The sequence below is a fragment of the Lissotriton vulgaris genome, chromosome 7, assembly GCF_964263255.1.
Source record: "Lissotriton vulgaris chromosome 7, aLisVul1.2, whole genome shotgun sequence".
NCBI classification, from domain to species: Eukaryota; Metazoa; Chordata; class Amphibia; order Caudata; family Salamandridae; genus Lissotriton; species Lissotriton vulgaris.
Window position 1 is genome coordinate 1,213,502,285 of NC_141695.1, and position 17,129 is coordinate 1,213,519,413.

The 17,129-nt window shown below is 40.7% G+C and overlaps 1 protein-coding gene across 1 annotated transcript; it reads right to left on the bottom strand.

Annotated features, from left to right (window-relative positions):
• Positions 1-6,638: 6,638 nt before the first annotated feature.
• LOC147703262 (uncharacterized) lies at positions 6,639-15,568 on the bottom strand. The gene is made up of 5 exons (XM_086928897.1): positions 15,494-15,568; positions 11,303-11,386; positions 11,066-11,110; positions 9,560-10,328; positions 6,639-6,817 (listed from the first exon to the last, which is right to left on the bottom strand). The coding sequence occupies exons 2-4, from the start codon at positions 11,339-11,341 to the stop codon at positions 9,564-9,566; spliced, it is 849 nt and encodes a 282-aa protein (XP_086785023.1). The 5' UTR covers positions 11,342-11,386; positions 15,494-15,568; the 3' UTR covers positions 6,639-6,817; positions 9,560-9,563.
• Positions 15,569-17,129: the final 1,561 nt, after the last annotated feature.

Sequence of the window (17,129 nt, forward strand, 5' to 3'; positions counted from 1 at the left end):
ATTAACGTTGAATGGTATCACCTTCAAAGCTTCTTTATGCATCCTGGTTTCATATAAACTAGAAATGGCATACCTTCCCACCTATGTCTGCCCAGAAAGAAACATTCATCAATAACATTTAAGTTTTGGGTATAAAATAAAGTGACTTGTACCTTATGATACTTCTGCTTCCCATATAAAGTACATCAAATGTACTGTCCATCAAATATATTGATAGCAAAAATAGATATGTTTGGGGTGTGATATCCCTTAACCCCTATTGCCCCAGATAAAGTGCAGTGTGCATTGAACTGCCTATCCATTTACAAGGGACTTAGTGAATATTAAACACAGCTTAAAGTACGTTATGTGACCTAAGGTACATTTACTAACTTTCAATATCACTTTTATTTTCTTATATGATCTCTTAACCCTTTCCTTGCACCCGTCGGCCAACGGCCATCATGAGCACTACCTCCATAGTGCTGCACATGTCTGTTGGCCGACGCGGGCCCTCCCACTCAATGGAATGCCCCGCAGTGCGGCGGAATTGCCACCGCGGTTAAGGCGTTAACCTTCTTCACCTTAACTTCTATCTTCCCTTTTGTCTTTAACATTATTACATAAGTGTTATTGCTTTCACCTTAGCTGATCTAATTTAGTTGTGTCCCGACAAGAAACCAAGAGTGTGTGCTTGAACTCTCCTTTTTCAATTTGCAACACCCCCACACTCCCCCACACTGTTGACCCTGTAACTTCCTCTGAACATGGATTTCAGAGGCTACCATTTTCACCCCCATCTTTAGCCTGGGTGCCATTGTAATGCACCCTTTCTGCACTCAACCTTAATCCGTCCGAAATTTAATTTCAGATGTCCCTTCCCCACCATGGCCCCATGTGTACTTAGTATTATTTTGGTCTACATTCAGTATATTAACCAGTAGGCAGCATTAAATGTTCTCATTAGGCAGTTTTGTGATTAATAGTGAGCCTCTCCTATATCTGTGAACAGATAAAATTGACCCTTTACAAGATTGCTGGACTACCAGCTCCTGAGCCCCCTTTTCCCTAAAAAGATCAATAATTTGTACAAGCCCTTTTCTTCAACGAGCCATTGCTGCTGACATGTCTGAGTTTCTTTTACACTGTTGTACTTCAGGGGATTAAAAGATTCTGCTTGCTATTGCTGTACTTAAAATTTGATCCTTAGTTCGATAGTCAGCAAAGTTCAGATGTACTGTACGTGAGTATCTTACATTTGTCTGTCTCTGCGGCAGGCTCTGTGAGCTCTTGCGATTGTTAAATCCCCCTCCAGTTCTGGCATAACTTTCTTTAAAAGTGATTCAGTCCATTTATGTACTTGAGGGCCATCACCACCTTCTGGCATACCCACCAGGTAGAGGTTGGATCGTCTATTACAGTTTTCCCAAAACCTGTAGTTTGATTTCAGTCTGGTTCTTCACTCTCTCCATTCGAGTGACCTCTTTCTGCATATTGATTAATTTATCTTCCAGATCTGAAATATGGTTCTCCACTTCATTTATTCTTTTAGGTGTGTTAGAAATATTGTCCGCTACCTTTGAAAGTCTTTCATGGAGTGTAGCTATTTCTTGAGCTTGTGATGTTTTTAAGGCTCTGATTTCACTTAGAATAGCAACTAACATATCCTTAATTGATTCATCTTGTCTTTCTCTTCCCCCTTTGCCGTCTCCACTTCCTCTACTACCTCCAATGTTTGTTTGAATTCTCGCTCTCCGGGTATATTCCCTTTACTAGTGGCAGTTCTTGTATCCTTTGACTGCTTTCTTCTTCGAGGGGAGATATAATAGTTGTAGAAGAAGTATTTTAATCCGTAGGTGGGCTCATCGATGAATCAGAAACTAAGTATGATTGTGCTGGAGAAAGAGTCTGTGTCTGGGCCAATATTGAAGTATGAGAAACAGCCTGAAGCTCATGCTGAGACTTTGCCTGTTTAGAAAAGATTGGCTATTGTTTGAAACAGGCTGGGCTGCTGTTTTCTATGAGAACAGTACTTGTGTGTTGCATACTGTCTGCAGGCTCCGCATTTAAAGCCATAACTTGGGACTGTGGCTCAGATCATTCTCGTTCATTCTCTAACTCTAATGTTCTCTCCCTTTCCATATTGCTGTCTGCTTTCTCTTGCTTCTCGCCCTCCAATAAGGCCTTTGTCTTCAGTTCCTTTCTTTGTTGAGCATTACACTGTGCTCTGCGATTCACTTTAGGAGCTGTCATTGGAGTGGACTGATCCCTCATTTTGTTATTAATATTCACTGCTTTACTGAGTGTGCATCGCTGTATATTAAAAAGGTTTGTTTTTTTGTAAGCAAGTCTGATGTATATCTGACCTTCACTGTAAGTGCTGGTCAAAAGCCAAAGTTGAGGATTTACAGGTAGTTCAATGCAAACAGTTCAATGGGGAAAAAATAGGGTTATATCTCCCAACATGCTGCAGGCTTTTTTCTGGCCAAACATACCCAGGTGCATCACCCCACAATACCTGGGAGAGCCCCCACCGCCCAACTCCTCGACATGACACAGACTCCCCCTGTTCCAGCTGGGAAGGATGTCTCCAGTCACACAGTCGCCCTGCAGCTCTGCAGCCCGGTAGCCTCTCCTTTTTTAATCCTCACTTCATAGCACGATAAGTGCGGGCGCAAACACGGAACTCGCTTTTCTGCACCTCAGAGACCCAGCTGCAACGATCCGTCTAAATGATGACCGCAATTTGGATGCATTCAGAGAGTAGAGGTGTAGTGCTATAAAAAAGCGACAGCATTCGACGGGCCATTGGCATCTTCCTTCTCCATGCTCGAACTTCTGTTCAATGGGGTGAGCGCGCTAGCGGTGGTGTACGCAGAAAACATCCGTCGTCATCCGCCACTCTCTTGCTCTTTGTTGAAGGCAAGCAGCCCTTCCTGGATTTATGGAGGTCACTGAGCTGCAGGACGAGTTGCCTTTTGGTGCAGTATCATCGATGTCTACAGACAGGCCGGTAAGTCTGGGTCCAAGTCAATAATTTTCTGCAGTCTTCTCTAAGGGTGCTATTTTGTGGTCTCCAGCTTTTTAGGTCATCAGGAGCTGAATATCAGGGTCTGGGGATGCCTCCTAATTACCATATATAGAGGAGTTACAAGGGAGTGACAGTAGTAGCCACTGGGACTCTTACCTGGGGTGTCTACACCCTTTATTATGCCCACCCCTGTGGGGGGGCATAAACCAACCCTTATTGGATAAGGCCCTTTATCTTCAAAAAGATGGGCACTGACGGTCAACTTCACCTCACCTCCAGCACCTGAGGGAGCGAGTTAGTAGAGGGGGGCACACCTCCTTTTCTCTCAAACCAGTCCTGCCTGTCTTCGTGCTAACTGGTTGAGGACAGGAAGGGATCCTGCTCCCTCTAACAGGAGAGGCTGGGGGTGCATTACAAAGGCAGCAAGGCATTTGAAGCTCCCTACCATGGATGGTTCTTCCTGACCAGGAGGGAGTTGATAACAGCTCCACCCAAGAAAGGCATTGTTCTTAAGCTAAGAGCGAGCAGGCACTCACCCCATGATGTCAGCACACTGTCTGACGAAAGCGGGCTGGCTTAGGCTAGACGGTGACAACATTAAGGGTTGGTAGATTTCAGGGGACAACTCTAATGGGTCCTCTGTATGCAATTCTTAATGAATCTGACACTGGAATAAGTGCAGAATTATTATCCTGAGATGTTTAGTACCAAACATTCCATACTTCAGTGACACCATCAGGGAGCTGGGGAACTGGAAAGCGAAGCCATGTACTTACTATGGCTTCCTGTGCATTTCCAATATCCAGAAATTGGCATGCATATTGCAGGGGCATATCTGCTGATACAGATATGTCCTCACAGGGGATATAGCCCACCCTGCCTTAGGGCTAAGGCCTGCTAAAGGGGTACCTTACCTATATACCATGCTGTGGACATGGCACAGAGGGATGTGTGCCATGCTGACTCTTCAGTACTGTCCGCACCAAGACACGCAGGCTGCAGTGTTAGTGTGCATGTGCTTGGTGATGAGCCCCTTAAGATGGAACAATGCTAGCTGCAGCCCTTAGGGACTCCTCTTTAACCACAAGGCCCTTGGATCCCACATTTCACAAGGGACTTCAATGTGAGCTAAAGTGGTGCCAATTGTAGAATCAATAGGTATAGTTTTAGGGAAGAAGATCCCGGACAGGGGACCTGGTTCGTAGGGATTCCGTGCACTTCTTGTCAGGATTACATCGTTTTACAGGCAAAAAGTGGGGGCTAATCATGTCCAAAAGAGGCCCTTTCCTACAAATGCTCACTGAGCATATTTTAGCTACTGGACCACCTGACTTTTAAGGCCCTCCTCGCTTTCAGGTGCATCTCTGGACCCTTGCCTCCTTCAATGTTTGGCAAACTAGAACCATCTTTGATGTATTTACTTACTCAGGTTCTAAATGCATCCCTTTCTGAAGACCTCGTCCCAGGGGTATAGAAATATACACTGGTCAGGGCTCTGCTCACAAAACTTAATCCAGACCCCGTTATCTGGTCGAAGCGTAAACCAATATCCTTCTTGCCATTCAATCTAAAGACCCATAAAAGCACATAGATAAACAACTCACAATGTACATAGAACACAATGGCCTGCTCCACCCTTCAAAATTGGACTTTAGAGCCTGCCAGAGTACAAAGGTAGCCCTACTGGCAGTACCAGAATATCTATGGCAACAACTTGACAATGGTGCCAACACTCCACTGATTCTGCTACACCTGAGCACAGCAGTGAACCACAATACTACTCCTAAGGCTAGAGTCCCTTGCGGTGCGGGAGACAGCTCTATGCTGGTTAAGCTCCTTCCTTCAGGATCATAGTTTCCAAGTCCGCACCCATCACTCTAAGCTACAGACTCTACTGTCTGGGGTCCCTCATGGCCCACTCTCATCCCAACCCTTTTCAACTTGTACTTAAGGCCTCTTGCATACATCGTACAGAAAGTGCTGTTCACCTTCCTCTCTTACACAGACAATATTTAGATTGTTCTCTCTCTATCATCTCAGGAGAACCGTAGTGCAGAGGCACTGAATAGTTGCCCAATACAAGTCTGCTCATGGATGAATACTAACTCCTTAAAGTTAAATGAAGGAAAGACAGAGGTCTTATTGTTGGGCAAATTCTCCCACCTGTGGGGTCGATATCTGTGGCCTGAGGTAATGGATACTATCCCCTGCCCTGTACCAGTGATCAAGAATCTGAGAGTCTGGTGGGATGAGGGCCGATCCATGAGTCACGAAATCATCAAAGTGGCAGCTACCTGTTCCGTTATCTTGAGATAACTCAGAGGCTCAAAATAAAAATAGGTTGACTCCGGACATAGGCCCAGCGAGCAGTCATCCAGGCCATGGTCACTTCAAGGCTTGTTTATGGAAACATTCTTTACCAAGAGCTCAGGCAGCTCAAGATCATGCAGAACAGAGCTGCAAGGCTCCTACTTCATCTCCCTAAGTTCCATCCCACTGCCAGCCTGCTCCGCGATCTTCACTGGCTCCCAGTTGAACATCGTGCTCAATTTAAAGCGCTATACTAAGGGCAGAGCATACATTTCTTTCAAACTCTGACCCCTCCTACCTAAGATCTCTGGCATTGCCATATAAACCTAGCAGGTCCTTGCGTTCAAGCAATTTGGATCTCACTGTAGTTCCTAGAGTTGGCGACCCAGGCTAAGAGGCCTAGCCTTCTTCTTTTTAGGCCCAAGTTGTGGAATTCCCTTCCCCCTGTCCTGCGAGCCTGCCTCTCACTTTCAACTTCCGCAGGAAGTTTCAAACCTGGTTGTTTTAACTCTGATATCTGGAGTAGCCCTTGTGGTGTTTCGGGGTTTTTGGGTACACTTTCTGTAGCAGAGTACTGGGAAACCCTATGATGGCTAGCCATGCACTGTACAAATCTGAACAATAATATTAATAATAATATTAAACACTAGTAACCTAAGGTTGATAATGAAGACCAAATGCAATGTAAATATTAATTAATATCATATTACTGTCAGCCCTGCTTATGAAAGCCATATCTTTTCAACAATGCCAGCCTTTTTTAGGTATTTAATATTTTGTTGAATGACCAACATTAGATGAAAGACGGGGTGATAGGAGGTGAAAAATTCATGTTGATAGATCATCATTCTTAATATCAATAATTAGCACATCAGCCTATCAGCCGCGGCCGGTAGTGGGAGTACCGGCCGCGCGGTGACGTGGGGAGGGGGAGGGGCAGGGTGGGGGGTAGTAATGAATGGATTACGGAGTTCAGCAGGTAAGTAAACATAAAAATAAAGAAAACAAATTTCGTTGCGTGCACTGCATCACCAAATGCGATGCAGTTTGTGCAACAAAATTAGTTTTATTTATTTATATGTTTACTTACCTGTCAAACTCCGTAATCCATACATTACTACCCCCCACCCTGCCCCTCCCCACATCACCGCCCAGCCGGTACTCCCACTACGGGCTGCGGTCTATCATTTAAATATATTAAAATCATATATTGTTACATCACCGGGAATGTGTAAAAAGCAATGGCTTTAATTTTTATAGCATAATTTATTCATATCCATGATAAAAGAAATGTGTCAAGAGCAGTTTGTTTCATTTTCCTACTTTATTAATCAAGAAACACAAAGGACAGCATGATAATTGAATTCCTAAATGATCATTTGCTTTCCGTGCATTCTAGAATGAAAGATGGTCCTTTGCATGAAGAGAAGTTGCAACAAGAAGGATATGTCTCCAGTGAGATAGTTCATCTAAAATGGAGAGCATCACTGGTATTACCTAAAAGAGAAGAAGAAGAGAAACTGATCAGGCAATAGTAGAGACAAGCAGCAATATAAACACCCTTAGAGATCCATCCAACTGAAGCTGGGATTGCACTATTATCTTATTTGCTTTATATTGGATAATGTGTTATACAAAGCTGTATGTTCTCCATCACTTCTGTCCATGAGACAATCACACTGTATAATCCTCATCTTTACATTTCCAAAATGAAAGAGCCATACGCTTACATTATTAAGCATGCCATTATATAGCATGTTTGCGAATGACAGAGTTCAATCAGATTATTCTCCCACCATCTTTAGGACACATGATCTCAGAGTGTCAAGGTAAGACAAGTTCAAATGTATTGAAAGCAAGAGATAACAAGTAGGCAAGTCCATGCCCTAATGGAAAGTTAATTCTGATTTCAAGGATACAGTTCAATTCTTTGAAGGCATTTTCATGTGCTAGTATTTAAAAGGTGTCCTTGAACAATGGCACCTTAAAATAAATGCGTATAAGTACCATTTCAACCTAAAGTCTCATTAGTTATGTAATAAATACCATTGCCACAGTGTCTACCGGTTTGTAGCATTCAGAGGACTATACTGTCATGATTCATCTCAGAAGTTCTGATCCTAAATGGCATTAATGTAAAATCTCAGAAATCTCAATATTATCTCAGTGATGTCTGTACTCTAGTCACAAGCCACAATACATACAGGTTAATGCTGGTAAACCGTATTCAGAAATAGTTTCTTCAAGGGGCATATTTACAAGGAAATGTTAGAGTATAGAGCTGCGTCAAATTTGGCAGGGCTATGCTCCACAATTTCCAAAACGCATAGATGCACCGTATTTACAACAATACGGCACACTCCTATGTTTTCCCTAGCACAGGCTCTAAAAATAGCTGCCTAGCACCAACGCAGACACCCTTTTGCCAAAGTGCAAGGGCGCTTGCATTGCAGGGAATTATTGTTTATGTGCAGGAAGGTGATGCAAATTGGCCCTTGCTGGGGTCTGTAAATCTTGAATAGCATTTTGGGTCATGGCTGCACGTAAACAGTGGTGCATCCACAATGTAAAATGTAAGTAAATCTGTACACCACTTATAAGTTATTATTCATCCTCCAGATCACGTTTAGGGAATCTTTAGTCACAATGATCCTTGGAAGAATACATTCGTAAATCATCTTTTTGATGGACTAAAACTTTTGTTTTAGGTATGTTTAGTAAGACTGTTTGAAATATCTTAACATGCTTAACTGTAAAATGGTTTTGATTCATGCTACTGATATTGTGGTGTCATTTCGTATAGCAGATTATCAGTAGAAAATGTTTAAAACAAAGAAATGCTCTACTCGAATATTTGTAATGAACTGTAATTCAATCTCAACCAAGCTCTGACTCAATGTTTTTCCAGATATCTACTATCTAAACTTCAAAAACTGCTTCACAAAGATTATGTCAAGTGGATTGCTGCATTTCTATTTTAAAATTAAGGTACATTTATTTTTGATTTATGCGGGGTCTTGAGAAGGGGTGTGTGAAATGCACAATTCCATGAAATGCACACCCATGGGTTCAGTTCTCTATTTTAGCTTGAAAGGTGCCCCTTATATCCATTTAAAAAAACTGCTGCAAATAACATGCTCATGTTACGTTGATTTGTGATATTCCCATGCTTCTGTGCTAAAATTCTTCTAAATGGAGTAAGAGTCTAATTACAGGAATTTCACATAGGCGTGTAATGTGAAAGTATGCTACTTTACACTAGCATAACATAAAAATCGCTTGGGATTAACATAGGTTCAACAAACCATATGTGCTGAATGAGTATGTTCTTCTCTTTTCACACAAACATATATCTTTGGACTAGACTGCAATCAATAGGTTTCGACCCAAAACATAGCTACGGAGTTTAAAAAAGATACATATTTTTCTCAGTGTCTCATTGTGTATGGACTACAGGTTGCTGTGTTGATTAAAATACATTACATTATCAGAACAAACGCTAAACAAGCATGCTTTAGAATTTGTAGGCTTATTAAAAAATGTTATTGTTTATTTTGCACTCATTCCCAACTAATTATTATGTTTAACAAACATAAGCGTGCATATCCGATTTAGCAAAGAAATGCCACAGAATATATTTGCCTTCACTACTCAAATGTTATACATTTAGGTCATAAAAGGATATCCTTCATCCACGCCTATAATAACCACAAGTTGGAAATGTTATGGGAAGTACCAGCAAGGGTTTTCCATGGTGCCATGGTGCAAACATTTAGAAAACATGCCTGGTGCAGGTGTTTATAAATCTTCATTTTGGAAGGGATGCTGATGTTCACTGTCTTTATTGGACACTGTCGTAGGAGGTAATAAAATGAAATTCCTTATATTAAATAAGCCATATATTTGCAGTAGTTGTCAATATATTGTTTTCAATATATCAACATATAGAATATTGACTCTATGGGCTGTATGTTTTGGGTGAGGGACTGTTGGAAGAGGATTTAGTAGTCCTTTTTTAGCAGGGGAGTTAATCATGTAAGCACTTGCCAGCATGTATTTTACAAGTTTAATAAACTTTAACTGTAGTGAGCTTAGTCAGGGTCACACAACTTCGCATTAAAAACATTAAAAAGAGCACTTGCAAATGCAGGAGTAGAAACAAATGTATGCCATTAACTAAAAATGTGCTTGAAAATAAAGATCATTGAATTATCAATAAAACCATGTTTTCTTACATACCTAGTCATTCCATCATTACTTGTTCCGTTGTTAATTCCGTTTCCGAAACAATGTCAACTTCTTCAAAGGTATAGAAAGTCTCCCAAACACTGCCATCTTTGTCGCCTTGTTCGCTGTTTGTGGTTTGTGAATCATTATTATTGTCCTCATCTTTTTCACTTTCTTCTTCCCATCCATTTAAAGAGTATTGTGTTTGAGATTCACCTACCCACTCTTCCACAGTTGCATCCCCTTCTATATTTGCAGTGATTTCTACTCCATTTGTCTCTTGAATGGCTGCAAGTGCATCTTGTTCTTTGATTATGTCGAAGCCTTCATTTTGTTCAATGATGCTTCCTTCCACCTCAAAACCTTTGCCATATTCTTCAAAACTGCTTGTAGCATCCTGCTCCATGTTACTGCCAAATGTGCTTCCATCATTACCACCTAGCATTCCTTCATAATTGTCAACGAATTCTTCTTGGAAGCTGCTCTCTATAAAGCTGCCATCAATTCCTTCAGGAATATCAACTTCATATTCTGTTTCTTCAACAACAACAACTTCTGAATATTCGTCTTGGGCTTCATCTGATTGTTGTCCAGATTGGTCATGTTTCCCTTTGTCATCTCCTCCTAGAATGCCACCTAGTAGCTCTCCTCCAATAAGGTTTTTTACAAGACCATCTCCAAGAACATCTCCTAGAATCCCGCCATCTCCAAGAACGCTGTCAAGAATTCCTCCACCTGCTCCAAGAAGACCTAAAGGACCATCCTCTCCCATGACTCCATCCTAATGGAATGAGTGACAAATTCAATTACAGATAGTACTTCTCTTAAAAATATATAAGCATTCAGGCCATTTTTATAAAAGTTCATCCTTTTAGTTTTATCTGTCTTTTCGTGCCAAAAATTAAACTATTGCATTAGATCCCATTTCTTATACCTTACTTGTAGCTAAAGGCACTGAGCTTAAGTTATAGGCCCGAGCCACAGGAGCAGCTTGGAACTATAAGAAGGGTGCAGGGATAGCCTTAAACAATTGGTGCAGCTTGAAGCAGAGGAGCTGTAAGACTATTAAAACAGAAGTGGGATGGTCTAAATTTAAATGGGAGAAATGTAATCACAAATATTGGACTGTTGGAGAAAGTCTACACAGCAGCCATTATTGGCCCTGAGCCACTTGAACGTTATTTAGTGAAGAACTCTACATTTCAATATACTCATCAAGAAATAATAATTTGTAGCCCTGATTAAGATGTTTGCTATTTTTTACATTGATTGTGTCTTGAGAGCTTTCATTAATGTTGTCAACATGCAAACTCCATGAGTTTATTTGTCAAGTGTATAAGTCAGTTTTGTTTGCTCAAAACCTGCCATAACCCAGTAACAGTCCTTATTTGCTTAAACTATTGCTTTAAAAGATTTATTCAGATGGACAATATTTGATACATGTCTGAGAAGATAATGAGCATGTTCTTCCCTAGTGTTCAAATTTCATGAATAAAAAAAATACGAAATGGTTCTTACCATTATGTCAAAGGCTGGACCAAGTATCGATCCTATGAGGCACAGCTAGAAAGAAAGGATATTGTATTACTGAGGGTATCTATTTTGATAACCTCTCACCTTCACATAAGCACATCTTTCGTCCCATGATAAAAAAACATCAAACAATGTAAAACACATATTTGTGTATGAAACACACAGGTGTAGACAGGGGAATAGACAGGTTTGGTCCAATTAAAACAATATAAGTGTTTGTACCACTGTGTCAATGAGGTCCTCGATCATAGCCATGAGCATGTCCTCACATTCCTCTGGGTCAACATTATTTGCTGTACTTTCACCCTAAATTAGAGAAATAAAATGGAAAATGCTGTTAATTTCATAATGTTACTCTTACATTTAATACAGTTTGTTTGATGCTGTCGAAGACTTATTGCTGGCATTAGTTTAAACATTGAATTGGACCACATCTACAGAGTTACCTCCAGATTCAAAACTGGCCCATGTTGATGACTGTCTTCCCACACCCACAATTAGCAGTGTATGTTTAGGCTTTGGCATATAAAACATGCCATACATATTCAAAAACAAATGTCAATGAGTGAAGTAACAGTCAGGATTTCTAGACAATTAGGAGCATGTTCACAAGGAAAGAAAGTATAATTGTAAGGAGTGTGAATACTATCCATCTTCAGTGAGGCATTTGTACTGGTTGCTAGCTGTAATGTCACTTACAAACCTTTACCTTTTATTCTACTTTACATCACTGCCTCTGAACTCAGAGAGATGTCAGACCAAACAAAAATATTGACCAACTTACAATAACTATTGTTAATGAGAGAGGGTCAGTGCAAATCAGTGCAAGTTAGCTACAAGTTGGGATGAAGCAAGGAAGGAACATTGAAGGGGGCAGAGAATAGTGGTAAGTGTAAATCAGTGTAGCATAATCACGCAGAATTCCCTACAAATTCTGTAAGACTACACATAATTATGCTAGAGTAATTCTGCATTAAACACAGTTTCTTAACACAAAAATGCCCTCTTGCATCCAGAATGGGCTGAAGAATGCATTTTTGTGCTACAAAATAGTTCTGAATGCAACAGAACATGAATAGCAAGTGAAAGTGGTCGGTTGAACTTGCTATATATACTCTTGGGGTAGGATCTTTACCTAACATACCCATGCTATTTAAAGCTATTTTCTTATTGCAAAATGCCCCCCTCTTGTGTTCAAAATAGGCGTGATGGAGCAGAAGTCTCATTTCATTTGTAGGGGTGAATCATAATCAAGAAGAGCGCACCCGCATATAATCATGTCTTATGTATATGTGAAGTGTTCGAAGTGTGAAATATATTAATAGAATTATGTGATATATTTTAGGTTACTGACAAGTGCCATGGAGAATTAACGTAGAAAATGAATGTAGCCAGCAGAAAACATTAGCATGAAGAAATCTGACCATACTCATATACTGATAGTGTTTAATAATGGTGATATTTCATAAGTGGGTAAATGTGCTAATTGAAATGTAATAATGATTATGTATTTCCGTAATGCTTAAATGATGCTCTTTTATGTTAGCTAAACTTTTAGGCCCGAAATGCAATTCCCTTACAAATCTTGCTTTATAATTAATGGTTGAATTTCATGTGCACTGCGGAAGCTGTTGATTCTCATGTTTTGTGTTACAGGTGAAGCAGTGTTCTTTTAGGCTGAATAATATCTTTGTTTTACTAGTTAGTCAAGGAGAGAAGAAGTTACAATTGTGTGACTTGGATTGATAGAAGAAGGACATTTGAATTTACACCGGAGAAGGCCTGAGAGCCGAGGATGAAATGTAGCAATGGTTTCTCATGGAGAACACTATGGAAAAATATGCTCAGGACTGTACCGAGAGAAGATGGCATGTGCGAAGTGCCCTATGGGAATTCTACCTGTGAATATCTGATAGTGGGAACTAGGTAACGGACCCACTTCTTTCTTTCCTTCAGAGAGGGAGCATCTTAGAATGGACTCCATCTATTTGATTCATCTATGAGCCAACATTTGGTATGTGGACCCATGGATTGTGGAGAGACATCTTGGGAAGACTCCATGACTGACACCTTTTTCCTTCTATTGAAAATGCTTATGTAGGGATGTCATTCTAGCACTAGAATAGGGATAGATTTAATGCTCTTCACTCATCAACTATCGATGCACGGAAACTTGGACTCATATTTCTTGATTTTCTGTATTCTAATTCTTGAATTAATAGTCCTGTTTATGCTGCACCTTCTGAATTGGATGTGTAGATTTGGCTTTATGCTAATTCCTTTGTATTTCTATACCTTCATGTTGAGGTGTCTTTATATCCAGTTATTTTTGGCTTTGTAATACACTAAATATTATTACATAGTTTGTGGTGGGTTAATTTGTGTCGGAGAGAATTATTGGCTAAGTAACTGTTATTAACATCATTTCTCCCCTTTACACATCTGTGCGTCAAAAAAGAACCTTCAGAGTGTGCCTCCAGAAAGACCTAGAACTATTGGGCCCAGCCCTTTCTGGTGTGAGAATGCATTTTCCGCAAATTAGTCATCCTAAATGTGCTGCTGGGGTAGAATTATCGCTCCCAAATGCTACATATAGCTACATTTTCTTAGGGCAAAATGCACCCTTGCATCCAAAATGGTCGCGAGAATTCATTTTGCATTTGAAAATAGCACTAAAGTCAGCAGAACACAAATAGAGAGCATGAGCAGCTATTTACAGTAGTTAAATGCGCTCTTGCGGTAGGATTTTATCCCAAATTACTCTTAATTTTGAGGGAAGGCGTAATCAATTCATCATCAGTAATTCCACATCAAAGAGTAATGCAGAATTACTAAAATGTCTCAGATTACAAAAGTGTAGTTAAAATATGCTCGGGCCTAATAGAGATATAAAGATGTCACAAGGAGTACAGAGAGTCTGTGAGAAAGAGAGAAATACAAGGTGCCATGATGTCTCGAATCACAGTGGCCTAATGTGAAGTTCTGTGTGTGTATGCTGAGTCAGTGCTTTGAAGTTAAAGTGAGAAAGAGGACAGCTCAGTCCCTCTCGTAAATTCAAGGTAGCCCATTCTGTCAACACACATTCCCTCTTCTGTGTGGATGTCTTAGAGGAATATACAAAATAAATCTCTACCTAGTCATGTGACCCGGAACAGAAAACAAGCACCAAATGATAAGGACAAGAAAATGGCACCTTTCTAAAGTTGTGACTTGAATTCTGACTTTACTAATAAAGAGTATTTTAAAAATTACAAATTCTTAAACAAACATAATATTTATACCTTCTCCAAAGGAAAGGTTATTAAATGTAATAAGTTAGGCCAATGCTATCCTTTGGGAGAGGTAGGCCTCACCGTAGTAACATCAGATTTGGAGATTTTTCCTAATAGTACATGTCAAACTTAAAAATGACATGTCCAGCTTTTTAAATACAATGCACCCTTAACTATGGAATGCTTAGGGCCTGTGCTGAAGGTGAATTATATGCAATAACAGGTGAGTTTTGTCTTGGCAAAAGGTTTATTTTTCCAAGTCAAATTGATATTCTAAAATTGCACACAAGCTGTGATGGCAAGCGGGAAACATTTTAAGTAAATTAAATATGCCAATCATGTAGAGTAAATTTTACCACGTTGGGGGGGGCACAAGCACTTTAGCATTGGTTAAAAGGGGGAAACCAACAAAATAAATTGAGCAAAACAGGAGGGGTGAAGGCACAATTTATGGGTTTGACCCTGCAGAGAGGGCCAGGCCCATCAGTCTTCTTTAGAGATTATCTTAAGTCAGGAAACAGGGATCCAATTTCCTAAGATTGGTCAGGCATCGGGAAAATAATTATAGCCAGAAACATTTCTTAAGACAGTATTATGCAAGATCTAGAATGCTAAGAGTGTCTTGAGTCCGATTCTGAGATCTTTGGACACTTTTTACCAACTTTCAGGTCTTATGATAGGTGTGATGTGACGGTGAGTTTAAGAGCAGTGACATGTGCCACTTTACCTTTATCCAAATAGTGTATTATAAAATTATGTTAACAAAAATACTATTTTCCTCTGATAGTATGACAAGTCTCATACTTTAACCCCTTCCCTGCTCATGACGAGCTGAGCTCGTCATGAGGCACAGTGGAGCTGTGCTGATGACGAGCTGAGCTCGTCATGAACAATGGGAAAATATCATTTCAGCACAGGAGGAAAATATCAATAGCAGCGAAGGTGTTAAACAGCTACAATGTCCAGCTTTTGAAGTACTATTGAGATTATTTTTTGAACAGCCAAGTGAGGATTTATTCTGATTTTGTATAGTGATTTGTTTAAAACTCCCAAATCTCCTGAACAAACTCATTTTTTTATGGATGAAGATTTGAACGATATAACACAGATTAAAGTTTAGTGTCAGAGAAGTTTGTCTTACCGAAATAACAGCCTCGATTTCTTCAAGTTGCGTATAAGGAAGACCCTGAGAAAAAGATCAGAAACCATTAGTGAACTGTGGCTCAAAGTTAGTGATTCTGTGTCTGCATTTATCATCTAATAATGGATTTACTGCATTTGTAATATCGTTTCTGCACTTTACAGATTTCAAGCAAAATTTTTCTAGCTCAAATGGATGATGATAATACTGTTAGAGTGTGCTACATGCATTGTGTTTTATTGCTGCATAATTTATAGAGCTTGTGAGAAGTTGGCCTGATATGTGATGTTCACTATTCTAATGGGCACCCTGTATCAGTACAAACAATCCTTATGGTGATGGTTGTAAAGTCAACCTTATAGACCAGCTATCCTAGTGGTAGCATGGACAAAGCAGTCTTAGGCTAAAACTTCAGAGAGCATGTGAAGCCAGCTTTTGTTCCATATGTAACCCCTTGAGTACCAAATAAAAGGACACCACACAGGTTATATATAAAATATATTTATTTATTACTTAACACAACCCCTCTGAACTGTTTATGAGGTCAGAGGCACAAGCAAATAACAAGAGACTTAATTATCATACAATAAGTTGCACAAAATACAGTTGGGTCCTAGGGGCACGCTAAACCATATACTAAAATAGTGGTATAAGGACCACTTCACAAACAAAGAATAGGCCTAGGGCCTAGGGACTCGCTGGAGCTTCACTGTTCTACCAAAGGTTAGGGAGCAGGAGACCCACTGTATGCGTGTGCAGTGTCTAAACACACACACGGGTTACCATAGGGATATAATGGGAACAAAAGAATTGGAAACTAGTTCTTTTAGGACACTTCCGAATGGACTAGGATAAAGCTACTAAAAACTAGAACACTAGGATAGTCAATACCCACAGGAGCACCATAGTACTCGCGTTACCTCACCCACAGGAGCCAAGTGCATAGGTGTCAAAGTGTGTCGGGTTTCGTAGCTGAATCCTATGGAGACCTGTGAAAAGATGCTTCAGGCGACCAGGAGAGAAGTGTTCGGTTGGATCCAAGGGCGGATCAAGGATGAAGAGTACCTGAAAGCAGAGGGGACAGAGTCTGGGTCACTAGCCAGTGACCAGGAAGGAACCAGGCGATGTCGTGAAGCAATCAGGTGATGTTGTGAAGCTTGTCTCTGCAGCCACGTGGAACAGGAGGTTTCGACGACAACCAGGAGCTGGATACGGACTTTCCCACAAAGGCTCTCGCTGTCGGCGGTATAGGCTTCCAGATTGGAGTCAACAAGCTTTGGCAAAGGCAACCCAAGCACGAATCAAAGATGGCTTCTGTCGCAGACCAGGACGGTCTGGGGGCTTCTCCTTTTCAGGGAAGCAAGGGCCAGCCTGGAGCAACTAGGCCAGTGGTGTAGTTGGTTCATCGCTAAGATGGCCACTAGCCAATGGGCAAGCGACCGGGCAGATGTGGAAAGCACAAAAACACTAGCAGGCCCCACGCGGCACTCATGGAGTGTGGAGAGCTGTGCATCGGTGTAGAAGGTGCTAGGGGTGGGGCTTATCAATCTCCAATGCACAACTTCCAGGGTGCCTCAGAAGCTGCACAAGTAGCAAGTTGCAGGTTTTTCAAGATGGCCGGTCCCACGTCTCTCGG